At 38.0% G+C, this 26,848-nt stretch overlaps 1 protein-coding gene across 1 annotated transcript; it reads left to right on the forward strand.

Annotated features, from left to right (window-relative positions):
* On the forward strand, nucleotides 1-26,848 carry LOC122318340 (heat shock 70 kDa protein 17). Its single transcript, XM_043135611.1, has 15 exons — nucleotides 1-226; nucleotides 481-1,260; nucleotides 12,493-12,725; nucleotides 13,106-13,265; nucleotides 15,017-15,262; nucleotides 15,377-15,513; nucleotides 15,673-16,012; nucleotides 16,177-16,338; nucleotides 16,616-16,690; nucleotides 16,784-16,884; nucleotides 17,025-17,094; nucleotides 23,016-23,072; nucleotides 23,192-23,253; nucleotides 26,146-26,218; nucleotides 26,329-26,848. The coding sequence occupies exons 2-15, from the start codon at nucleotides 499-501 to the stop codon at nucleotides 26,533-26,535; spliced, it is 2,685 nt and encodes an 894-aa protein (XP_042991545.1). The 5' UTR covers nucleotides 1-226; nucleotides 481-498; the 3' UTR covers nucleotides 26,536-26,848.

The raw sequence follows: 26,848 nt of genomic DNA on the forward strand, positions 1-26,848 counted from the left end.
GCTCCCCTCGTAGAAGTTAGAACCTCCCTAAACCTCCATAAACCACGTACTACATCCATCTAGCTGCATCTAGCTGCCCCAAGGGCCAAACACAGCACCTCTCTGAGACTACGTGTATGACATGTTCTAACGTCCAAATAATTTTGTTTAGCTTTCTCGTCACCAAACAGGAACCGTTCCATACGGCATCTTCTGTTTTCTGGAGAATGCGATCTGCTACCCCCTGGTGTCTCTCTCTCTGCCCTTTCAACGCTTCCTACATACTTCTTATTTCTTTTAAATATTTTTTTATCTCATTTTGTAAAGTTCAGACAAATCAATAGCCGAATTGAAATATATACACAATATTCTGATTGTGGCTTAGCTAAGTTGGGTTTTCCAATTTTCTCAGGCTAAGCAGCACCAGATCCTGCGTTTTTTGGTGCTTTTCTCTCTCATCAATCAACTGACTCTTTTAACTCTTTGGTTTTTGCTGCTCAGAGGCTTGCATAATCCAGAATGGCTTCCATCTTATTCAAGCTAGGACAAGTACTATCATTGCTCTGCCTTTTCATTGTACGGTCTCAATCTGCGGTTTCCAGCATAGATCTCGGCTCCGACTGGCTAAAAGTTGCTGTCGTGAACCTAAAACCCGGACAGAGCCCGATCTCAATCGCGATCAACGAGATGTCAAAGCGCAAATCTCCGGCCTTAGTGGCATTCCAGTCTGGTACACGCCTTATCGGCGAAGAAGCTGCCGGGCTCGTAGCTCGGTACCCCAACAAAGTCTATTCTCAAATCCGCGACATAATTGGGAAGCCTTATAATTACTCAAAAAGCTTTCTTGGCTCAATTTACCTACCGTTCCCAATCATAGAAGATTCTAGAGGTGCTGTCAGTTTTAAAATCGATGACGACGGTTCCATTTATTCAGTTGAGGAGTTATTAGCAATGATTTTGGGTTATGCGGTGAATTTGGCGGAGTTTCATTCGAAGGTGCCTGTGAAGGACGCAGTGATTACAGTGCCGCCGTATTTTGGACAAGCGGAGCGAAGAGGGCTGCTTCAGGCGGCCAAGTTGGCTGGGATTAATGTTCTTTCACTGGTAAATGAGCATTCGGGGGCGGCGTTGCAGTATGGGATTGACAAGGATTTTTCTAACGGGTCGAGGCATGTTATTTTCTATGACATGGGTGCGAGCAGTACATATGCTGCGTTAGTACATTACTCGGCATATAGTGCTAAAGAGCATGGGAAGACTGTGTCGGTCAACCAATTTCAGGTGATCTTTAAAATTTGATAGGAATAGGATAAAAATAAATTGCAATTGTCAAGTCTGAAACTGGGGGTTATTCTTGTGCATACCGTTTGGTTGGCTAAGGTGATAAAACGTATATCGATATGTTAATACCTTTACATGGATTTGCACAAGAAGGATGACTGGTGAGGACTCATTTCATTTCAAATATTTTATTAGCACTTTATTGCCATGCAGTTATCGAGTCTTGGGTGTTTCCACTTCTTTCCTAGAAATCTATATTGATTGGTTGATTGGGGATCCATTCCAGAAAATGATGCATTGTACCGAAAAATGTTTTCCATCTGAATATGAACAGTTTGACAAAAAGAAATGTTTTTAGCCTAAGGTCTCATTTGGTTGCACAAATGAGATGAGATAAAAAAATACATAAATAATAGTGAGATAATTTGTAAATAGTAATGAAATGGTTTGAATTAAGATTTTTATATGGTTTTGGAAAAGGAGAAAGATAAAGTTGAATAAAAGTATTATAAAGTTAAAAGACGGTTATAATATAATTTTTTAATATTATTTTTATTTTGAAATTTGAAAAAATTGAATTGTTTTTGTATTTTGTTTAAAAGTTTGGAAATTTGTAATGATTAGATGAAAAAGTTGAATATTTTAAATTGTAAAGTGTTTGTGGTGTTTAGATGTTGAGATGAGATGGGATGTGATGAGATGAGATTAGGCCTAAGACTAATGTAGTCAAGGATTAGCGGTTCCATGGAATCAATTCATGTTGAATATTGTTTGGACAAGTAACTCATTCTGAATAATATCTTGTATTTATATTACTTCTAAAAATATTTTGATAAAAAGAGATGTTTTTGGCCTAAGATCGATGTACAAGGATTAGTGGTCCCATGGAAATCACTTCATGTGAATATTGTCTTTTAATAAGTAATTCATGTTGAATAATATCCTGTAAGAAGCAGTGCTTTCATTGCACAAAGATGTTCTAATGCTTTATGAAGATTCCTAATTCTTGACTCTAGTGGAATATAGAGGGGGTGAAAGAAGAAGCCCGATCATAATCCTTGAAGAAGTGGAATGGAAGGGTTGGAAAAAATTGCGTTGGAGCTTCGTGAGGCGCATGAAAGCGTAGAAAAATTTATCAAAAGGGGCTGGAACCATCCAACAGAAAGACTCAGAAAAAGGGCTTACTTAAGTCGTATGCGGAGGTTGTCTTGATTCCATGAGCTGGCTCTGCCATTAGGGGGCTCCATTGTAGGTCGGCAGAAGCATCGAGTAGAGATGGGTGGTCCTCAAAGGATACAAAGGGCAATCTAGACAATTCACAAAGGCATGGTGTTATCATTGTAGAGGTGTGCCAAACATTTTAGCCAGAGACACTGCCACTTGGCAACACTTACACAATAGTTTTTTTTTTTTGGGGGGGGGGCTTTGCTTAGTGTTCATTGTGTAGATTAGATGACCTTAGGAAGCCTCAAAAGGGAGATATTAGACTTGAGGGAGACAATCGATAGTTTTATTCAGAGGGTAAACCTCTAGAATCAAAGAGTAATATGTAGGAATGATTCTCATTAAAAATGTAACATAGATACAAGGCAGTATATATAGATTATAGCAGAAGAAAAAAAATGAAAGAATAAAGTAGGAAAGAGCAAATTAAATGCTAACTTCTACGGAAACTAAATCTTCTAGAATATTCACACATTTACAGCCAATATCTCCTAGAATATGGCAGAGTTGACTAGGCAGATTTTGGAAACTTTTCAACATTCCCCCTTAAGCTGGTTTGAAGATGTCTTCCATAGCCAGCTTGCTGATTAAGTTTTCAAACAGTTTCTTTGGCAGTCCCTTTGTAAGTATGTTTGCTACTTGCTTAGCTATAGAAATATAGGGCAAACAGATTACCCCACTATCTATTTTTTCCTTGATAAAATGCTTGTCCACCTCCACATGTTTTGTTCTGTCATGAAGAACTGGATTGTGAGTAATTATTGCAGCTTTATTATCATAATACAATTTCATTGGTAATGAACTAGTAACTTTCAACTCTTCCAGCAATCTTTTAATCCACAGTGCTTCACAAATCCCATGAGCACCCTAAACTCAGCCTCTGTACTACTCCTTGCCACCACATTTTGTTTCTTGCTGCGCCATGTTACTAAATTTCCTCCAACAAATGTGCAAAAGCCAGAAGTTGATCTCTTATTAGTGACACTCCCAGCCCAATCTGCATTAGTGTATATTTCCACTTGTAAACTCCCATGACCTCCAAGCAATAATCCTTTACCTGGAGTCCCCTTTAGGTATCTTAGGATTTTGTATACAACATTAAAATGTTTAGGTCCTGGTGAGTGCATAAATTTCCTTACCACACTTGTTGCAAAGGCTATGTTAGGCCGTGTGTAAGAGAGATACAAGAGTTTCCATACCAATCTTTGGTATTGTTCTCTATTGATTACTTCTTCAGGTTTAGTTGGTTGGAGTCTTAGATTATGCTCTATAGGTGTTTCTACAACTTTACACCCTAATAAACCTATTTCTCCAAGTAAATCAAGAACATATTTTTGTTGGGAAACAAATATACCTTTCTTTGACCTTGCAAACTCCATGCCAAGAAAATATTACAAGTTACCTAAGTCTTTGATTTCAAACTCCTTAGCAAAAATCTTCTTTAATCTCTCAATTTCATTGCTGTCATCCCCTATCAGAATAAAATCATCAACATAGACAATAAGTATAGCTACTTTGCCTCCACCAGTGTGTCTATAGAACATTGTGTGGTCTGCTTGACCTTGGCAGTAGCCGTGACTCTTTATCACCTTCCCAAAGCGTTCAAACCAAGCTCTAGGAGATTGCTTGAGTCCATATAAAGACTTCCTAAATCTGCACACCTTCCCCTTGCCTTCTTCGCATTCAAATCTTGGTGGTTGATCTATAAAAACTTTCTCATCTAGGTCTCCATTTAAGAAGGCATTCTTTACATCTAATTGATATAAGGGCGAGTTGGAATGGACTGCTAGGGATGGTAACACAGATTGAGTTCATCTTGGTTACAGAGCAAAAGTTTCCTGGTAGTCAATTCCATATGTTTGAGTGAACCCCTTTGCTACAAGTCTTGCTATGTACATCTCTATACTACCATCAGCCTTGAATTTGACTGTAAATACCCATTTATAGCCCATAGTCTTCTTCCCCTTTGGTAGATCACCAATTTCCCAAGTGCCATTAGCAATTAGTGCATTCATCTCTTCTTGAACAGCCAATCTCCATTTGTGTGATCCAAGGCTTCTTGAATGGTTCTTGGAATAGACAGATGAGAAATATTAGATGTAAAGGCCTTATGAGTATCAGAGAGTCTATGATAGTATAGATGTTTAGCAATAGGATGTGTGGAGCAGGTTTTAACTCCTTTACTAAGGCCTATAGGTAAATCTAGATCAACAAAATTGTCAACAAAAGGAGTAGGAGTGGAAGAGTTACTTGGTGTATTGGAAGGACCAACTTGTAGACGTGATGATGATTGGCTTTGCTCTGGATTGGAAGAAGGATTTCTATTATTCTGATGATCTCTTCTTCTAGTATAAACACGAAGTTCAGATGAGATAATTTCTAGAGTATTTCTTCCCCTGGTTGTGAATCACTTATGCCTTGTACAGGTAGACTCAGATTTCCATTATTTTCACTAGATAATTTTTTTGTTTCTTGACCTTCTAAAGGAGTATGGAAGTTCATGTCAATGTCAATGAAAACATTAGAAAAAAGATTAGAAGTTTGCCAGAACTCATCTTCACTCTTCTCTTTCTTCCCCTAAAGATAGGCTAAAGTAAGACTGTTTTTCAAGGAAAAATACATCCATACTGATGCGAGTTTTCTTTGTAATAGGGTTAAAACATTTGTACCTTCTCTTATTAGGAGCGTATCCGAGGAAAACACATGTTTTTGCCCTAGGGTCAAGTTTGGACCGAAGATGGGTTGGTATTTGAACAAAAATAGTGCACCCAAAAACTTTTAGTTGTAAATCGAATGTTACTCGACAATTAGGGAAAAGCTCCTTTAGGAGGGCTAAAGGAGTGATTTATTTCAAAACATGAGTAGGCATTCTATTAATGAGATAATAGGTAGTCAAAATAGCATCACCCCATAATTATTTAGGAACATGCATAGAAAACATTAGGGCATGTGAAACCTTTGATAAATGACGATTTTTTCTTTCTGCAATACCATTTTGTTGTGGGGTGTCACGACAAGTAGATTGATGTTGAACATCTTTTTCTGACAAAAAAGTTCCTAAACATTTGTTGAAGTATTCAATACCATTATCAGTTCTAAGAATACTTATTTGTGTTTGGCACTGATTTTCAACCATATGATAAAAATCCTTGAATAATTTTTCAATTTCAGATTTATCACTCATCAAATACACCTAACACAACTGTGTATGATCGTCAATAAATGTCACAAACCATTTTTTTCCAGATGCAATAGTATTTTTGAGGGACCCCAACATTACTATGAATTAAATAAAAAGGTTTTGAAGCACGATCGCATTTTGATTGATTAGTGTTCCGATGACTCTTGGATAGATGACAAGTATCACAATGAAGAGAGTTGCAATCAACAATTTTAAATAAGCTAGGAAACAAATGTTTTAGATAGAGAAAACTAGGATGCTCAAGTCTAAGATGCCAAAGCATAATTTGTTCTCGTACAGGCATTGAACTAGTACTACTACTACTCAAACCCTGAGCTTGTTTAATGTTGAATAGGGTCTCATCAAAATAATAGAGTCCATCAATCATCCTAGCACTGCCAATCATCCTCCCCGAGAGTTGGTCCTGAAATTCACAATGGGAATCAAAGAATATGACACGACAGCTAGAATCCCTTGAGAGTTTACTAACAGACAGCAAATTACAAGCAAGTTTAGGAACATGAAGGACAGATTTTAGTTCAATTGTCTCAGAGATTTGAACATTCCTGCAATGGATGAGAAACTTCCATATGCAATTCTGACTTTTTTTATTACCAAGACAAGGGTAATAAGATTGAAAAAATTGTGAAGTACTAGTCATATGGTCGGATTCACTAGAATCAATAATCCATGGTGCAAGAGTTAAGCCACAAGAGTAGGTATTAGGGGTATCACCTGTTTGGGCCAAGGAACGAGTAGAATGACCGGATGTAGGAGTGGATTTCAGCAATTGAAGAAGATGATTCACCTGCTCAGCACTTAGGAAATTAGCCTTTGCTTCATTGGCTCTAGGGGCTATATGGTTTTTGCCAAAGGTTCCAGATTTGCTGCTCTTCCAGTTTGCAGGCTTTCCATGGAGTTTCCAGCAAGTCTCTGTAGTGTGGCGTGGTTTATTGCAATAATCACATCATACCCAAGGCTTATCTTCAAACCCCCTTTGGTTAGAATAGGACCGCTGTGCAGAAATATTGGCAGTGGACAAATATGTGCTAGTGGCACAATAAGGAGCAGGTTTTGGTTTAGAATGGGTAGGTTTTGGTTCTGGTTTGCTTTTGGATTTGGCCTTGTTTGAAGTATCAGTCATGGTAAAAGGCTTAACAGCAATAGAAGAGAGAGGCAAAGATGAAGAAGGAAGAAAACCGAAGATATTAGGGGCTAATTTGAGCCGCTGGAGGGAATAGGGTGTTTAGATGAGACAGAAAAGGAACCTTGCTCTGATACCATCTAGAATGAGAGTAATTTGTAGGAATGATTCTCATTAAAAATGTAACATAGGTGCAAGGCAGTATATATAGATTATAGCAGAAGAAAAAAAAGGAAAGAATAAAGTAGGAAAGAATAAATTAAAAGCTAACTTCTAAGGAAACTAAATCTTCTAGAATATTCACACATTTACACCAATATCTCCTAGAATACGACTGAGTTTGACTGGGCAGATTTGGGAAACTTTCCAACAAAACCAACGTTTTGGGCTGGGCTTAGAAGTATTTGTGGGCTATGTAAGGGAGGTAGAAGTATTCGTGGGCCTCGTACCTCGCGGGCCGTAAAAGGAAAGGGACCAACCCATATGGCCTTAATACCCGTAACCCAATGTTGGTGGGTTGAAAACAAGCCAACCTCTAGGAAATGGCCCAACCTTTCCTTCAACCTAGCCTCTAGAATCGAGAAAGCACCGTCAGAGTCGATGGGACAATGCAGAATGGGTTGACAGACATGGGTGATCCGGTGGATGACATCCTGGTTGCCGCTGTGGTGGAGACAGTGTTGGTGATACTCGAGGAAGTTGTACCTGCCTTGGAGCTAGAAAATGTTGCCGAAATCGTGGGGATTGAGGGGGCAGCCGTACTTGTGTCTCCTTAGAGTTTGTCGAAACTTCCATTAGAGGTGGTCTTTGGCTTCGGTAAGGTTTCTAATGCCAGGGACCGTGAAATGGTCAATGCAAGGGCCGAACCTTCCAAGGGTGCTATGGTTTTGTATGATTTAGATGGGGATGTGAGGGAGTACTGGCAAGGGTTGTGTTATGAGTTGGTGAAGGTATATAGTCCAATATTTTGACAGTCCAGTCCTTTGGGCAGCAATGGAGAGCTCTGGGAGGCACCTACCTCGTTGAATTCTGTACACCCAAATGAAACCCAAGCTTTGGAATGGGTTCTCCATGAAGTCAAGGAGATTCAATGCTGTGTTGGGTTTGTATGTAATGGTTTCAAGGACCAATTTATTCCCTTACTTGCAATGGTAGAGGTTGGACAAAGACAGGCTAGCCCAGATGGTGAGGTCAACTCAACTAAGAAAAGAGCTAGGGAGCTCAAACGGCTTAACTAGACATTTATTGATGGGGCATGTGAAAGGAGTTCAAATTGTGGAGAGAGAAGGTAAGGGCAAAGGAGGTTGCACAATGAAGCCAAAAATCATTTATTGAATGTAAGGGCTGAATGAGAAGGAGAAGCGTAAAAAATCTACTACGCATGTGGCGAGGTGACATTATATGTTTACAAGAAATGAAATTGGAGCTTATCTCTTTAAGCATCATTAGGAGTTTGTGGGCATGTAATGGGTTGGCACTATCTACCCTCCAATGGAGCATTAGGTGGGCATTCTAGTGATGTGGTGGTGTAAAAGGTTGAGGATGGCATGGGGGGTTTCATGGTGGCTTTCTCATTTAAGATTGCTGAGGATGGCTTCCAATGGGCCTTCACAAGTGTTTATGGTCCTAATATAGATCAAGCAAGAGGACTATTATGGGGGGATGAGTTGGCTGGGCTATGTAGCATCTGAGATATGACTTGATGTATTGGAGATGATTTTAATGTCACTCATTTCCCAAGCGAAAGATCAGGTGGTTAAACTTAAATTTAGCAATGGTAGACCTTTCTAATTTCATTTTTGATCAAGATCTATTAGATATCCGTCTTGCAGGTGGTTCCTTCACTTGGTCAAGCAACCGGGAACATCCTTCTTGGTTTGAGGATTGATAGATTCTTGGCCTCCTTAGATTGGGAAACCCATTTTCCAAATCTCATTCAAAAGCATCTTCCCCGACTATATTCATACCACTTTCCCATCCTCCTTGATTAGAGGAATACATGGAGGCCCAAGGTACTTCAAATTCGAGAACATCGGGCTGAAATCCGAGGGCTTTATTGACCAAGTTAAACAATGGTGGACTTCTTATCAATTCCAAGGAATTACAAGTTATATTTTGGCATGTAAATTGAAGGCATTGAAAAAAGATTTGAAGAGCTGGAGTGAATAGGTGTTTGGTAACGTGGAAGGCTAGAAGAAGCTAGTCTTGGAGGAACTTAAGGGTTTGGAGAACATATTGGAGGTAAGGGAAATGTCAGAAGTGGAAAGGGCTTGCAAAAATCAAGTGTTTATAGAACTTGAGAGGGTCTCTCTCATGGAAGAGATATCTTGGAGACAAAAGCAAGAGCCCTATGTTTGAAGGAGGGGGATAAATGTACCAAGTTCTTCCATTGGGTGGCTAACTCACACAGAAGGAACAACGCCATTGATACGTTGTTGGCGGATGGAGCGACTATCTCTAACCAAACTGAGGTCAGGGATCACATTGTCAACTACTATGAGAATTTTCTTTCCAAACAATTTTCTTGGTGACCGAGATTAGACGGACTTACCTTTGATACTATTGACTCACAAGTAAAAGGATAGCTTGAGAGGCCTTTTGAAGAAATGGAGGCTTGGAAAGTGTTAAAAAGCATGGCGGGTGATAAAGCTCTAGATCTTGATGGTTTCACGATAGCATTCTTTCAATCTTGTTAGGAAGTGACCAAGGGTGATATCATGGGGGGTAATTCCATGAAAATGGAAGGTTTGAAAAAGGTCTCATTGCAATCTTTATTGCTCTTATTCACAGAAAACTGGGGGTGGTTGAGGTTAAAGATTTTTGCCCCATTAGCTTGGTGAGTGGGATGTATAAAATTATCTCATAAGTCTTGGTGGACAAGTTAAGCATGGCGGTGGACAAAATAATATCAAAGCCCCAAAATCCAAAATGCCTTTGTGAAGGGGAGGCAAATATTCTATACGGTGCTTATTGCCAATAAATGTTTGCATAGTAAACTCAAGGGAGAGTCAGGGCTTCTTTACAAACTAGATATGGAAAAGGCTTATGATTGAGTCAATTGAAGCTTCTTACTCTATATGCTTGAGAGATGTGGTTTTGGGGTGAAGTGGTCCTCATGGATCAAACATTGCATCTCTCTTTCACGCTTCTAGCAAGCATTTTCCTTCAAAGCTCACAAGGATTGAGACGGGGATCCCTTATCTGCATTAGTACTATTTGTTTTCGTGATGGACGCATTTAGCAAAATGATTGATGGTGTTGTGGAGGGTGGTTTTATATCTAGCTTTTTAGAAGGGGAGGTAAATACTGGTTCTCTCAATATTTCTCATCTCTTATTTTGTGAGGCCATCCATGATCATATCCGTGCATTGAGGGCTCTCCTTCTATGCTCGAAAGTCGTTTTTGCATTGAAGGTGAATTTGGGCAAATCAGATGTAGTTCCGGTGGGGCAAGTGCATAATGTGGATAGTATGGCTTCTATCATGGGATGCAAGACATCTCATTTACCCATGAAGTATCTTGGCCTCCCCCGTTGGTTGCTCATTACAAATTGATATCCATTTGGAATGATGTCTGAGAAAAGATGAAGCGGAAACTTGCTAGTTGGAAGCAGATGTAGTTATCCAAAAGGTGGCAGAATCATGCTCATCAAAAGTACCCTCTCTAGCCTACCAACTTATTTCCTCTCTTTATTTCTACTTCCGTCAAAGGTGGCCTTATTGGATGGAGAAAATACAATGGGATTTCCTATTGGGAGGACTGAATGACATGTTCAAATTTCATCTGGTAAAATGGGCCATCGTTTGTACCCCAATTTTCGAAAGATGTTTGGGTATTTGAAATTTGCAACTTTTTTGGTGCGGTTTGGATAGTGAGATGAAATGAGATAGTTTTAGATGAAAATTAAAAGTTGAATAAAATATTGTTGGAATATTATTTTTTAATATTATTATTGTTTTGATATTTGAAAAAGTTAAATTGTTTATTGTATTTTGTGTGAGAATTTGAAAAAGTTGTGATGATGAGATGAGATGGGATGAACAATTTCACCATCCAAACGGAGCCTTAATAAGGTGGCTTTGGGCAAATGGCTATGGAGATATCCCATAGAACATGGAGCTTTGTGAAGAACAGTTTTAGACTCAAGTGTGGTAGAGCATGGGGAGATTGATGCTTGAACGAGGTGAGTGGATCCTATGGGGTGGGGGCTCTAGAACAAATCAGACATGGGGGGACTAAGTTTTCTAGTTTTCTATGTTTTGAGGTAGGTGACGGGTCCTGAATCAAATTCTAGCATGACATATGGTGTGGTGCATGGCACTTAAGGAGGCCTATCCAGACTTCTTTGGTATAGGACGAATGAAAGGAAGCATCGATTGCGGACATCCTTGACCAATGTAATGACTCCCAATGGAATGTCACATTTCTTAGAGCTGTCCATGATTGGGAAGTTGAAGCAATCTCTGAATTTTACAACCTAGTCTATTCTGTCCCTATTAGGGGAGTGGTGAAGACTAGCTTTTGTGGTGCCCCTCAGCAAAAGGGAAGTTCACAGTACACTCCTACCAATCCATCTAAGCGTAATGTATATCCATTCTGGTGGATGAGCATTTGGAAGACAAAGGCCCCCTTAAATGCACCATTTTTTGCATGGACGACTAATTTGGGGAAGATTCTCACTATCGACAACCTAAGGAAATGCCGGATCATACTAATACATTGTGAGATTGCCATGTCTTTGTGGAATGACTTTTTTGCTAGGGTGGGTGTAGCTTGGGTGATGCTAAGAAGGGTGAGGAATGAGTGAAGCTTCAAAGATCGTGAGCGGTCGTTGGATGAACTTAGTACTTTCTGTTTTTTAACACCTTGTTCCAATGGTCGATACTAGTTAATTTTAATAGCATGACTATTCATGAATTTCTTGTATCTCTAGAACATCACTCCTAGGCATTGTTCTTGCATATGAACTGTGTACTTGGGCTTTTGCCTATTCCTATGATCAATAAAACTTTATTTACCAATAAAAAAAAAAATAATGCAGATGGGTAACATTCTTGGTAGAGTTTTACATTGTTGGAAAATTTTTATGGCTTACTACTGTATGTTAGCTACTTTGATTTGATATGCAATAGATGCCAATATCAACCACTCCTTGCTTCTTTAGAGTTTCTATTATCAGCGTTTAGTCACTCTGTTTCTAAGACTGCAATTTATTGTGCCAATTTTTGTCAACCTTTTTTTCTTCCCCCTAAATAGGTGTAATCTCTTGTATACCACTTGTGTACTTGGGCTTTGCTTATTCCTATTAATATATTCTAATCGTTTACCTATCAAAAAAAAAAAAACTTTTCTCAACCTTTTTTATGATTGTAACACATCAGATTGACGGAGTCCTATATTGGGTGGAGAGTGCTAAGTCTCACATTGAATCTTTGCTAGGTGGAACTAAACTTAAAAATGATTTCATAAAGCTAAAGTGAGCTTAAGTAGTTATTGCTTTTTCCAATAATTTCGTGTGTACATCATCATGCCACTAGATCAAACAATTAGGGACCCTAATTTCAAATCCTAAGTACTTTGGTGTGACATTTGTTCTCTATGCTATTTCGTGTCATTTTTTGGGGACACAGGCATGATTGTCCTGATGGTTGTTGCCTACTTTATGCAATTATTCTGTGTGCAGGTCAAGGATGTTAGATGGGACCCAGAGCTCGGGGGTCGGAATATGGAATTACGGTTGGTGGAGTACTTTGCAGATGAGTTCAATAAACAAATTGGAAATGGGGTTGATGTGCGGAAATCTTCCAAGGCAATGGCTAAATTGAAGAAACAAGTTAAGCGTACAAAAGAAATTCTTAGTGCAAATACAGTGGCTCCAATATCAGTGGAATCCCTCTATGATGACCGGGACTTCAGGTTGGTGGCTGTTTAAGCACATTATACACTCTTGGCTGAAAGTTCAATATTATTATTATTATTTTTTTCTGGTTAGTAGTTTCTATTTACTGGATAAAAAAAGACTGGGGAACATGGTCAGCAGGGCTTGCCATCTTGATGCCTCTTTTCCATAGGATAAAACTACTTTTATCTTCACCTGTTGGTCATTCTTTAATTGCTTATGCAAGTGGTAGATATAAGTTTCAGTATGATACTTGATAGTTGTATCTGCATTTGTGAAAAATGGCTTATGCTAAATGTTTATTCATACTAATTTTCCCTATAGCTTACAAGTTATGCATACTGATAGTTGGCTTCAGGTAGTGATAGTATTATCTGACCTTTTATCTGTCCTCCAGGAGTACCATAACTCGTGAGAAGTTTGAAGAACTCTGTGAAGATCTGTGGGAGAAATCTCTCATTCCAGTGAAAGAAGTGCTTAAGTATAGTGGTCTGAAGGTGGATGAGATATATGCAGTGGAGTTGATAGGAGGTGGTACTAGAGTCCCAAAGTTGCAGGTTTGTACTGTCTTCTTCCTGATGAATTTACTTATGACACAGACTCTTATCTCATATTCAAGTAGGGAAAAATTAATTTCTTTTAACCAGTTGGATAGGATAGTAAGATACTCAATTTACATGGAATTATATGGAATCTTATCTCACATCCAAGCAGTGAAACATTAATTTCTTTTAACCAGTTTATTTTGATCAGTAATTTCTTTTAACTAGTTGCATAGGATGTGATTGAACAGGATGCTTAATTTAAGATAGATTTTATGAAAGTTCTATGACTAAATTATATATGGATCGTCCCTGTTCAGTTAAAATCTTATCTCGTCCTTGTGGTACTCTCCTACTCATCCAGAAAAGGAAGATATTTTCCTGTGATAGGGCATGGAATTCATTCTCCACTTTTTATTTGTACCCGTTGGTTTTTTGTCTTTTGGACAATAATTTCTGAATTATAAGGGTAACAATATAAAACAATTACATATCCTTTTGAGCTCTTTCTCAATTTTTATCAATTCCTCCAGGACCAATATAAAAGATTTTTATCTAGTTGATCACTATTTCCTTGCATATATTTAAGAAGTGCTTCATGGACAGCCCTCGTGTGGATTTTTGGAAGGCGTTTCATCTCATCTCATCTTATCATTACAACTTTCCCAAATTCCCACACAAAATATAATAAACAATTCAATTTTTTCAAATCTCAATTCAACCTTTTCAAACCCCAAAACAACAATAACAATATTTTATTCAACTTTGTTATTGTATAGACTAAAGGCCCGTTTGGATACTTAGAATATCTCAGTATATTTGTGAATACTAGTGAAATGGTTTGAGTCAAGATGTTTTATTGCGTTTTGGAAAATAAGAGAAAAGTTGAATAAAAATAATATAAAGAAACAATTTTTTAACATAATTTTATTTTTGAAATTGGAAAAAGTATTAATATTTTTTGTGTTTTGTTTGGGCGTTTGGGAAAGTTGTAAGCCCCGTTTGGATAGTGAAAGCGTTTCATCTCATTATTACAAAGTTCCCAAATTCCCACACAAAATATAATAAACAATTCAATTTTTTCAAATCCCTAAACAAGAATAATGTTAAAAAATAATATTTTAATAATATTTTATTTAACTTTCATGTAAAACCATCTCATCTCATCTCATTATTTAAACCGCACCGTAATGATTAGGTAATGATTAAATGAAAAAGTTGAAGATTTGAATTTAAAAGTGTTTTGTGTTTGAGTGATGCTTTGGAAGGAAATATCTGATAATATTTGAGAATACTTGAGAAGAATTGTGTTGCCAAATGGACCTTAAATATTCATCAAACAAATACTTTGAAAAAAGTATAATTCACGGCTTTGCCATATAAGCATTCAGCAAGATATTTCTTACTTCTGAAACTCTGACTTATGTAAAAAAGATATTTATTACTATAAGATGTATTTAATTAAATGTTTATGTGCTTGGTTTGCAAGCATTTGTGTGTGGCTTTTATGGTGCAAATATTGAGGTTTTAAATCGCCAGAGTGAAGGTGCATGGTAATATTTACTTCGCCAATGTGCATATTGGGTATCAATTGGCAAAGTTGATACCATTATGATTTGATATATGTCATGTCTCGATGGTCCAGAATATTTGATTCTGTTATACTAATTTGCTCTTGAAATTCATTAATATATCCAATCTTTGATTAGTTGATAGATGTCAGAGGATAAATTTGAAATTGAACATTTGTGTTCCCTTAACAACAGGCTAAGCTCCAGGAATATCTTGGGAGGAAAGAGCTGGACAAACATCTGGATGCTGATGAAGCAATAGTTCTTGGTGCGGCACTGCATGCTGCGAATCTAAGTGATGGAATCAAACTAAATCGTAAGCTGGGAATGGTTGATGGTTCTTCCTATGGTTTTGTTTTTGTGTTAGATGGACCTGATTTTTTTAATGATGAGAGCCGTAGGCAGTTAATTGTTCAACGAATGAAGAAACTCCCCAGCAAGGTAAATTGCAAAACAATTTTATCTATGCTGTAACAGATGTCGAAAATTGAAAGATAGTTAAAAAACAGTCTTCCTCTAATTTTGCTATTATGAATGGGCTGGCCCATATAACAGATGTTCAGGTCCATTATCCACAACAAGGATTTTGAAATTTCACTTGCTTATGAGAATGAAGATCCTTTACCGCCTGGTGTCATTTCTCCCATATTTGCTCAGTACAATGTGTCTGGTTTGACTGATGCGAGTGAGAAGTAAGATTACCGATTCTTGAAAACCTTAGTTCATAGGTCTTTGTGTTGATGATTTGAGCAATGGCAGTTTTTTTTATTTTTTAATAGATATATTTTTCCAAACAAAATCTTTTGACAAATCTGATTTGGTTTTATGTCTGTTGTCTATATATTGTTCAGCTATTCATCCCGGAACTTGTCCTCCCCAATCAAGACAAATCTGCATTTCTCTCTCAGTAGAAGTGGAATAATTTCTTTGGATCGGGCAGATGCGGTTTTTGAAATATCAGAATGGGTGGAAGTTGTTAAAAGAAATCTAACCCTGGAGAATTCAACTACTACTTCCCCCAACATATCAGTTGAAGCTGATGCGAAAAACTCTTCTGAAGAAAATAATGACAACTTGCATGTTGCTGTTGAGTTCAGTAACATATCAAAATCTAACATGGAAGAGCATACTACCATGGATCTGAGTACAGAAAGAAAGCTGAAAAAGAGGACATTTAGGGTTCCACTTAAGGTACAAACAAGTGAATTGTAAAAATGTCCTACTATTAACAGTTCAATGAAAGATTGTATTTTCATCCAAAAGTTATTTTTTCTGAAAATTAGTTTTAATATTCTGCTATTAAATTTCCATTCTGCTCATTTTCCTTGCTGAGTTCTCTCATTTACTATTCATAGATTGTTGAGAAGACAATGGGGCCAGGAATGCCCCTTTCAAAAGAATCTCTTGCTGAAGCTACTAATAAATTGGAAGCACTGGACAAAAAAGATGTGGAGAGAAGAAGAACTGCAGAGTTAAAAAATAACTTGGAAGGATATATTTATGCTACTAAAGAAAAGGTGGATTCTTCTAGTTCTTTTAACCATTTATTCATATAACAGTGAATATGCTAGATTTTTGAATTCCTCTAGATGACTACTGAAGTTCAAATTTTAGCTTGTGTTTCCTTCATATACCCAATTGGTTTATTTCACTTATTAAAGATAATTTATATGCATTTATTGGCAAGGACTCTATTGGAATTGTAAAAGAGGCTTACATTATATTATGTGATGATCTGCTTACCTTCTGCATATCCCTAATGTATGACATTTGTTTTTCATTAATTTCTTCCAGCTTGAATCATCCGAGGAGTTGGACCAAATTTCTACTGTTGAGGAGCGCCAATCATTTAATCACAAGCTTGATGAGGTTGGCTTTTAATTTTGGGCAAACTCAGAAAACTTATTGTTGACTAAGCTCTCACTTGGAACGTTTTTACTTGAACAATTTGTTTTTCCCTAGGTGCAAGAATGGTTGTATATAGACGGTGAAGATGCTACAGCTACAGAGTTTCAGGAACGTCTAGATATGTTAAAAGATATTGGTGGTCCCATGTTCTTTAGGTATGTGATATGTCGTATAATTCATTTAATTGAAATTATGGCATTCTTGACTTGAACCGAGTTTTGCATGTTTGCTGCCAATAATAACAAATCTAGACAGGCTTAACACGATGTTTGAACTGATGAACTTTTGATTGTAGACTGAAAGAGCTAACTGCACGGCCAGCTGCAGTTAAACATGCTCGAAGATATCTTGTTGAGCTGCAACAGGTACCTTTTTTTGTTCCTTCCTTATTTTTGGATAAGGTGTTCAAGACTGATTTCGTCATGTAGTTAACCCCTGGAATGTTTAGCTTCTTTGGATATGAGAATTCCTTGAAATTTATTGGTGTTTGTGAAAGTCGTAGGGTCCATTAAAAATATGTTCTAGAAGAGTTTATTTTATTTTATTTTAAATTTTAAATTTTTTAATTTTAATTGTGCTAGTTAAGTAAATTTCCTTCTGCAGCTAATTGAATATGTAAATCTTGGGAGACCATGACTACTATTGATTACTGCAATTTTGTTTGTTTTTTCCTTTGTTTTTCTAGATACCACTTTTTTGCTAAATCCATGGGTGCAAGTTGATGGCACTGATTCCTCTCTCTTCCATGATGCCAAAAAACTCTAGTCCCTTTGGTTATCGAAATTAGTGTTGATACATTTTTCGTGCATCCTACGACTTGGTTGTTTTTAACTTTTTATTAAGGTGAATACAGGTTTCTTGAACCATCTAGTGGTTGAATTGAAGGTTTATTATTTTTTAGTGGATGATGGTGTCTCTATGTTACATATTACTGAGAAGAGTATTAGGATTGTGAGAGAAATATCTTTGGGCAGAATCAGTGTGGGGGTGGTGTTATGATCCTGAGAGTTAAAGGTTTAATGAAATTTATTTTATCAGTAAACAAAATTTTATTGATCCTAAAATAGACAGAGGCCCGTGCATACGGGACATATTCAAGAGCATTGCCTATGCATGCTAGCTTAGTGATACAAGGGAATCATGAAAAGTCATGCATTAAAATCAATTACAATCGACCAATGGGAGTAAAGTATTGAAAAATAGACTTCTAAGCTCATCCATTGACTGCTCTTGATCTTCAAAGCTTCTTTCATTCCTCTCCTCAAAATATACCACCATAGACAAATTAGAACCATCTCGGATGCTATTGCAATCTGAAAGTAGTCTTGGGTCAAGATGCTATGAGGTCGATTACCCTTTTCGGCATCATCCAAGCTAATCCCATCCGAGCAAAGAAGTTATTCCACAAGGTCGTAGCGATCTCACAATGACATGATAGATGATCTACAAACCCTCTGCTCTTTTTGCACATACACTACCAATTCACGACTATGATGTGGCATTTTTGTAGGTTGTCTATTGCGAGGATCTTCCCCAGGCAGCCGTCCGTACAAAAAAAAATTGCCTTTAGATGTGCCTTTGTCTTCCAAATACTCTTCCATGGGAATGGATTTGTATTATGTGTGGTCGTGGCTTGATGGTTGAAGCGGATTGTGAAGTTCCCTCTCTTAGAAGGGTGCCAAAAGATCCCGTCTTCATGTGTGGCCTATTGTGACACCATACATCGTGCCAAAATTTGATTTTGGACCTATCACCCACCTCAAACGGATATTTCTTGAATATGTCCCATCCTCTTCTTATGTGTTTCCATAATCCCATCCCATAGTCCACTTACCTCATTCGAACACCATCCTTCCCATGGTTCACCATTCTTCGATTCTATGTTGACTCTTCTTATTGCTCCCCGTTCATTGTAGTATCTCCATAGTTATTTGCCAAGCAAAGTTTTGTTAAAAGATTGCAAGTTTTAAATACCCAATCCCCGTTTCAAGATAGGGGAGCACACCATGGCCCATTTTACTTAGTGGAATTTACACCATTCATCCCCCAACAAGAAATCCCTACATGCGATGGGCCACCTTGGTGGGAAGTCAAAATAGTGATAGGAAGTAGGTTGGCAAGTTGGAAATGGTACTTTTGATTAAAGTGACCCTACCATCTCTGGATAAATACATCTTCTTCCAGCTAGCCAATTTTGCTCCATTTTTTCTAGTACATCATCTCAAATAGATTTCAAAGAGAATTGTTTTGAAAGCAAATTCTTGTAATAGTTGACAATATGATCTATGATCTGGGTATGGTTGGAAGAAGCCACTCCATCAACCATCAATGGCTCTATGGCATTGTTCATCCTATGCGAGTTAGCCACCCTGTGGAAAACTTGGTGCATTTATCCCCTTCCTTCAACCAGAGTGCACTCTACTTTTCTCCAAAATAGTTCTTCTAATAGTGAGACCCTTTTGAGGTCCGCAGTTAGTTTATTTTTATGAGCTCTCATTGTATAAGATAATACCCTCTCCTTTTCCACTCCCTCCAATCCTTTTGAGTTCCTCAAAGAGGGTATATTTTTGACCTTCCACATTGTCAAACACTTGATTAGTCCAAGCCTTTAGATCTTTCTTCAGAGACTTCAGTTTATATGACATGATATAACTTGGATTATACCATAAAATTGATAAGAAGACCACCATTGTTGGACTCTTCTGATTTCAACCACATGTTTTCAAACTTGGAGTACCTTCAGGCTCCATGAATACCTCCACAAACTAGAAAGATGTGAAAATGATCTAAACACAAATTGGGGAGTCTCTTTTGAATGAGTTCCGGGTAATGTGCTTCCCATTTAGGTAATACTAGGAGTCTAAGGATCCTAGACCCAGAGGGATGTTCTCTTTTGCTTGACCAAGTGTAAGTGCTACCTGCAAGAGGAATATCTAGTAAATCTTGTTCGGAGATGAAGTTAGAGAAGCCTACCATTGATGAATTGAAGCTAGAGCCACCCGATTGCTCGCTCGGGAATTGAATAACATTAAAGTTGTCACCAATACACTAAGGTAAGTCCCATATGTTTCTTAGGCTTGCTAATTCGTCCAATAGTAAACTTCTTGCACGATCTAAGTTAGGACCATAAACATCTGTGAAGGCCCACTGATATCCATCCACAACATCCTTGAACGAGCAAGCCACAATATAATCCCCCATACAATCTTCTGACTTTTCCACCACTCTTTTATTTCACATCACGAAGATGCCTTCCAATGCTCATTGGATGGTAACTAATGCCACCCTGCTTGATGACAGCTCCACAAACTCTTAAAAGTGCTTGGGGGGATAATTTCCAATTTCATTTATTGTAAGCAAACAATGTCTACTCTCCAAATTGCGTGATTGGTTGCTAACTTTGAGACACTTTTTCCCTCTCGTTCGGCCCCCTCACACTCTATGAAACAATTTTCAGCTACATAAAACAACAACCATTGCCTTTCCCTTTGATCTTCCACGATTGGAACTCCTCTCTCCTACTCCATCATTAATTCTCTTGTTGAGCCTTTTTGATTATCTAGCTCTCTTCTTTGTTGAATTGATCTCACCTGGTGAGCTAGAGTTAGTCTATCAAGCCTCTAGATACAAGGAGAGCGATAAATTGGTTCTCGAAACCGTTGCACAATATCCCCACACAACGTTGAATCTCCTTGGCTTTGTCTAAGCCCAACTGGAGACCTGGATGTTGCTACTTAGGTGCAGAGAACTCAGTGGCGCAGGTTCTTCCCAATATACTTCTTCACTGACCATAGGGCTTGCTTGCACCTCACACACCTCATCCGAGACGGGACACAACTCTTTCCATTACTATCCCTCGACCCCATCCGAGTCATACACTACCATTGCTTTGTTTGGAATTTCCCTCTCCCCTGCTTTACCCACTTCACAAACCCCACCCTTTGTTTGATCCTTCCTAGAGCTCAATAAATCTTCTAGAAATGACACTTTTTGGGGTGATGTGATGGTGTTCTCCATTAGGAGCTCCTGGGTGATATTTTTTTCTTCAAAACAGAGACAACATCATTTGGTCTTGTTGTGAGCATTGACGCTGCTAGTCCGTTGGCTAGGACACTAGCCACCGGCTTCCCTTCTTCTGTCAGTGGTTTTTGTGTAGTCCTTTTGGTGTAGTGTTGTCTCCAATGACTTTTTTACATCTTCCCTATCTCAGGCCACGAGCTTCTTGTTGCACCCAAGCCCACATGCGAAGCCGTGGTCCATTTCTTGCCAGCAGGTTCGCTCACTTTTCTTTCGTGACTCTAGCCGAAGCCCAGTTCCTGATTTACCCCATGTATTAAACCACTAACCTTCTCTCTCAAGTCTATCAACTCTTCTTTGAGGTGTGCAGAGTCATCTTTTCTGTATCATGCCCCTTGGTCAGAGAGGCACAATCCCTTCTTGCGTAAACTCTAGTGGTTTGTGGCACTTCCGACCTCCTATTTTTGCAAGTTTCGCAAGGGTAGCTTTTTTCTTCCACGAAATACCTATACTGCCCTTCATACTTTGGTTCTGAATCCCTACACTTCTTGGTTTCTCCTCCATTTTTTCGGCCTATTAGTTTGTGATTGGAGCTGAGCAAGAAACAACTTCTGTGTATGTCTTAGAAGTCACTCCACCGCATGTGTCCTTTCTCATATGCTGTTTGAGCGTTTTAGCCTCCCGATATTCCTTTGCTTTAGTTTTGCCTGCACTGGCACCATCTTTGTACTCGGCTACGGTCAAGCACCTTCCATATACATTAGAGGATCTCTGTGCAAGAAAAGCATTGCTACCTAAGTTGGATGTTCTAATGAACTCCTTGTCACCATCCGACTTAGAGCATTTTTCCAAGGTTTGTGCGACCCATGATGCAGCTGGTTTACCCAATACCAGCTCTTTAGTCACCTTCCTACCTCACTCTATAATGTGTATATGGTGACCACCTTCAATTGAAATCTCTAATATTTTTGTTTCAATGAGAACAACCTTTAAATATCCCATCCTTGTGTACTTGCATCTCTAAATATCGTCTAAGTAAATCTTGAAATGGTGATTGTCACCGGCAAGACTCATTGGTGATGAGAGGCAAGAGAGATGAGAGAAGGTGTATGGAGAGAAAAAGTAATCTCAGCTATTGAGTTAAAACCCTTAGGCTCTAGGACTTTTGTATCAATAGTTGGGCCTTTAACAATTGGTATAAGATTAGAGACTGCGACACGAGTTCAAGGCACCTATAGGTTGGATTAAGATCTCTTATTTCTATATATGGGCATGGTGTTACTTTATTGAATATTAATAGATGAGTGAAACCACCAAAAGGGAAATGGCTACCACTAGTTCAGTGTCGATAGAGTAGGCTGCCAGACATCAAATTCAGAAGTGTGGTGGAATGTTATGATCATGAGGGTTAAGCTTTTAACCCTCGTGATCTCTTTGGATGTTGAAGACACAGCTGGAGTTGTTAAAGGAAATGGACAGGGGTGTGAGGTATTATGGGCCTATCGGATGACTTACTAAAGATTTATATGCTAAAGTTTCATGGGCTTGGCACGGCGTTGAAGCCCTTTCGGAGTTGAGTCAATCTCTAAGCTAATTCCTGATAATCACTCCTCATCTCAGTCCTTCTTTGGGAGCTTAGAGTTGCTTCCCTCCAAAAATGCATCATCACCATTTTCTGGGGCAAAAGACAATGGTGCGAGCCAACATGCTTATTTCTGATGACTCCAGTAAATAATGCAGTTAATAATTGTCTTTCCCTTTTGTTTTAGAGTCCTTTATTTCGTTCTTGGTTGATGAGAGGGAGGGGATACGAGGATGCCCTTCTGGAAATATGCATTGGCCTGGATGTGTTACAAATGTTGTCAAATTCTATCCCAACTAGAAGTCATCTATGATTGAAATACCCGAAAAGGACATCAGGAATTTAAAGGGTGGAGATTATGATACCCTGTATGACTAATGAGTGTAGGTGGTATATAAGATCCCACATTACTTGGAAGGCAGAATTCTTGCTCTTTATAATGAATCTAATGGGGCTCCAATTGTATACCATTGACTATTCCTTTTAGAATAGAGCCCAAACATCGCTTGGGCCTTGCTTGGGGCCATTACAAATGGTATCAGATGGAATAACCATATTTATTTTTCTTTTTGATAAAGTGAACTTTGCATCTTTCTTTTGCAACTTTTCTATTTCCTATGTTGCATTAATTAGCTATGAGATTATGTCCCCAATGGATTGATGATTTTCTTTCCCGAGCTTCTGCAGATTTTACTGGGCTGGAAGACAAATAAATCTTGGCTTCCTGAAGATAAAATAAATGAGGTGTGTCCAAAATGTTTACTTAAATTCATACTCTTTACAAATATCTTCAACTTGAAATGATTTTGAGTTGTTGTCATGCGCTGCTTTATTATGGGAGTTAATATGCTTGGTAAATCTAGGTTGTGAGTGATGCTGACATGCTCAGGATTTGGTTGGATGAAAAAGAGGCTGAGCAGAAGAAGTAAGTTGTTTATGTTCTTGTTCTGTGCGTGTTTTGTTTTTTATTATTTCTATCATCTTTCTTGTGGTATCGTTTTTCTTATGGAAACGGCTGCATGCATACATGTAGAATGTGCACTTTACTGCAAAGCACCTAGGCTGTAGGTGGCGTTTGGCTTATGTGTGCTTGATGCTTCACTAGCACTAGGAGGTTTCCACTCCCATTTGAGGTACAGGCCACCCTGTAACACTCCTTCCCGTTAGTTAGGAATCCAACTCATACCTAACTTCGAACCAGGAAGAGATCCATCATGACAAAAACTTTACCTCATTTTATTGAAATCACAAAAATTTAAAGCACATGAACCATCTTAAAAATTAAGTTTTCAACATGAAAACTTAAAACTAACCCCATGCGTAAAAACACTTTATTATCAGAAATTAGAAACTTTGTCTACTTGTTACGTAAATCTGGCCCAGCCGCCTATCAACATCATCCCCCTCACTTGGAAACATACAGACAAACAGAAGTGAATCAAGGACTGAATAAATAACACATCATACAGCAAGCATTGGTGTAGGTTTTACTTGGAAGACATTAGTACTTGTAAATACTTGCATAGCACATAGATCAATCAACATGTGGCATAACTGATGATAATGATTATGCAATAACATATCATTATATCCAACAATGAGCATTATTAATAAACAAACAACTTATAAAAATAAAAAATAAACAAACAAATTACTCATCATATCTAACAAAGAGCAAACAATGACATATCTAACAGTGAAGAAACGACCAACATGTTCATTGCATAAATCATTAAACTTGTCTTTGCTTGCTTTACAGCTGGCACGCTATTACCCCCTTGTGTAAGGGACCAAGGGTGGTGCACTAGTCTTGCAGCCTGTGGCCGCAGGGACGACCACTTAACATTCTGATAACTTCATGTAAACATCCTTCATGCAAAGTTAAGGGTGGATGTGCAAGTCACCCTTATTTTTGTTTTGAGATTTGAAAAAGTTGAATTCTTTTTTGTGTTTTATTTAGAAGTTTGGAAAATTTGTAATGATTAGGTAAAATGATTAGATGAAAAAGTTGAAAAGTTGAAATTAAAAAATATTTGTGTTTGAATGGTGTCTGGATGTTGAGATGAGATGAGATAGTTTGAAAGGTTTGTGAAACCAAACGAGGAGTCATTTGAGTTCATATGACCCTAACCTTAATGCATCCATCCATGTTCAAGCCTATACTATGTCACCCAAGTTGCTCATGATCTCTCTTTTGTAAAATCTGTCCCAATATTTTGAACATGTGTCCAAATCATCAATTATGCATGATTTTAGTCAAATAATCATCCTATATGTATGCTTGTCCAATCCTGTCTATAAACATGCATTCTAATTCCATAAAACCTAATTCTAGCATGTGCATTTCATAGCCCTTTATGAAATCCGAATTTCACTAATTTCGTATGATCTCATGGCATTAGTCTAAATATCATAAAAGAGGAGAGAGAGTTACCTAGAGGGAGAGCTTGACATAAAGGTTGGGTTGGAGTCCACGGTTTGGCTAGGTGGTTTGGATCTTGATCTTCTTGCTTAGGGTGGGAGTGTTGTAGGAAGGGTTACCGGGCCTAGGGATTTTGGTTTTAGCACAAAATATAAGAGAATTTCGCGGCCTTGGAGGGTGCTATGCTTGGGGCTCATGTAATAGTAGGTAGGCTCTCATATGGGGTCTATTATATAGAGTTTGGAGGGTGTAGAGTCCATGGGATGTGGTAGTCGTAGTGTTGTAAGTTTAGTGGAGTGTTTGAATGTGATTTAAAGTTGTAGTTGACCTAGGAGTTGTGGTTGAAGTAGGAATAGGTGACTTGTAGTTGGAGTAGAACTAGACTTGTGCTTGCAACTAGAAGTGTAGCGCAAGTAGGTTTCGTGTATTATGTGGGCGCACTTTCACGGGCAATTTATGGACTTGGCAAGGATTACTTGCTCTTGCTCATTCATTACATGGGCCTAGTGGATTTAGGCCTAATGATTGCTAAATCTTCATAAAATTAATCCTCAATAATCCTAGGGTCTAATCCTTGGTGCCCAATAATTAACTTCAAGAAATGAACATGGGCTCAAGGGCATAATTTTAGATCTAACCCTAATTCAATCTCTAAAAATAGAAACTCTAATTATAGTGTAAACCCAAACCTTCCTAAATTAGATCCTCAAAAGCTCGGGGTGTTGCAAAATGAGTATTTAACACTGAAATAGATGATCATTAAGGTTTTCAGATCTGAAAGGGAGAAAGAAATGTAGAATAACATCTGTTTGTTAACACAGATTGACTGGAAAACTCATTTTTGAGAACCCAAGGATGCAGAAAATCTTGAAACTCATGAAAAATGTACAACTAATACAGATGGAAATAACTTTGCTAATACAAATTATACTATACACTTCAAAACATCATTGTTTATCATTACATCAATACTACTCAGCCTTTTGAATGGAAAAAGCATTTTGATGTAAAACTTAGTTGAAGATTTGCTAGTATATTCTGAAAAAAAAATATTCTGTGTGTTTGCTATTTGTGTCCTTTTTTTTTTTTTTTTAAATGAATAAGATGTGTTTGCTAAATGTTTGGTTGTAATTTTGAAGAACTGCAACTCTTGGTGCCTTTCTAGTTTGAGTATTTTTTACGAAATTTTTTCTGTCAATTCAAGACGAGGATTCGATGATTTGAGTGTCACTGGACCTTCTTTGATGATGGAAGGAACCAACCCGTTGTTTCACAAGTTTTGATTTTGTTTTTCCACTTCATCATGAACCTTTTAAGTTCCTCCATGTCCTTCTGATAAAAAAAAAAAAAGCTCCTCAATTTACTCACCAAGTTTTTCCTCTTTCATTTGCAAAGGACTCCTGGATTCAGTACCCCGGCTTTCACATCTGAAGAAGTATTTACTAAGGTTCTCAATCTGCAAGACAAGGTATTGTTCTGATTCCCTTCTTATTAATAAGGTAGAGGAGAAATAGTTCATAACTGATTTGTTTGTGTCTAATACTGACTTCCTTTGATATGTAATTAATATTTTTGCAGGTTTCTGGGATTAATAGAATTCCCAAGCCAAAGCCTAAAATTGAGAAAGCTATAAAAAACGAAACGGAGAGTTCCAGGGAGAACGTGACTAATCCTAACTCGACGTCTGGGGAGAATTTCAACCAAAGTCAACGATCAGCTAGGGATACAGATGGCTCATCAAATGCGAAAGCTGACCCCGAGCCCAAGGTTCACGACGAATTGTGAACGATGGAAGTTACATTTAGTTTCAAATGTTGAGTATCTGCCTCTAGAGCTGGAAAATGAGTTATTGTAAGAAAAGTTGGATGCAGTTGCTGCAAATTTTTGTACTGCAGAAGAATACGACGTAGATACTCGTATTATACTCGAAATTGACTTAGAGAGGATCTGAATACACCATACATCAAGACAATCCAGGAGTTTTTGTTTACTATGCTAATTCAGAATCATGGTACTGTTTGTTGGGACATTATGGCTATAAGAGATGGGTAACTGCTAGGGCCACTGAGAGGACCCGATAGTTCCCGTAAAATACATA

The sequence above is a fragment of the Carya illinoinensis genome, chromosome 8 (genome assembly GCF_018687715.1).
Source record: "Carya illinoinensis cultivar Pawnee chromosome 8, C.illinoinensisPawnee_v1, whole genome shotgun sequence".
Lineage (NCBI taxonomy): Eukaryota > Viridiplantae > Streptophyta > Magnoliopsida > Fagales > Juglandaceae > Carya > Carya illinoinensis.

Excerpts from the sequence above, each read along its gene's own strand:
- LOC122318340 (XM_043135611.1), top strand. The coding sequence starts at position 499 with ATGGCTTCCATCTTATTCAAGCTAGGACAAGTACTATCATTGCTCTGC. Across the intron at positions 16,885-17,024 it reads GGTGGTCCCATGTTCTTTAG|ACTGAAAGAGCTAACTGCAC; the intron begins GTATGTGATATG and ends TTTTGATTGTAG. Across the intron at positions 17,095-23,015 it reads ATCTTGTTGAGCTGCAACAG|ATTTTACTGGGCTGGAAGAC; the intron begins GTACCTTTTTTT and ends GAGCTTCTGCAG.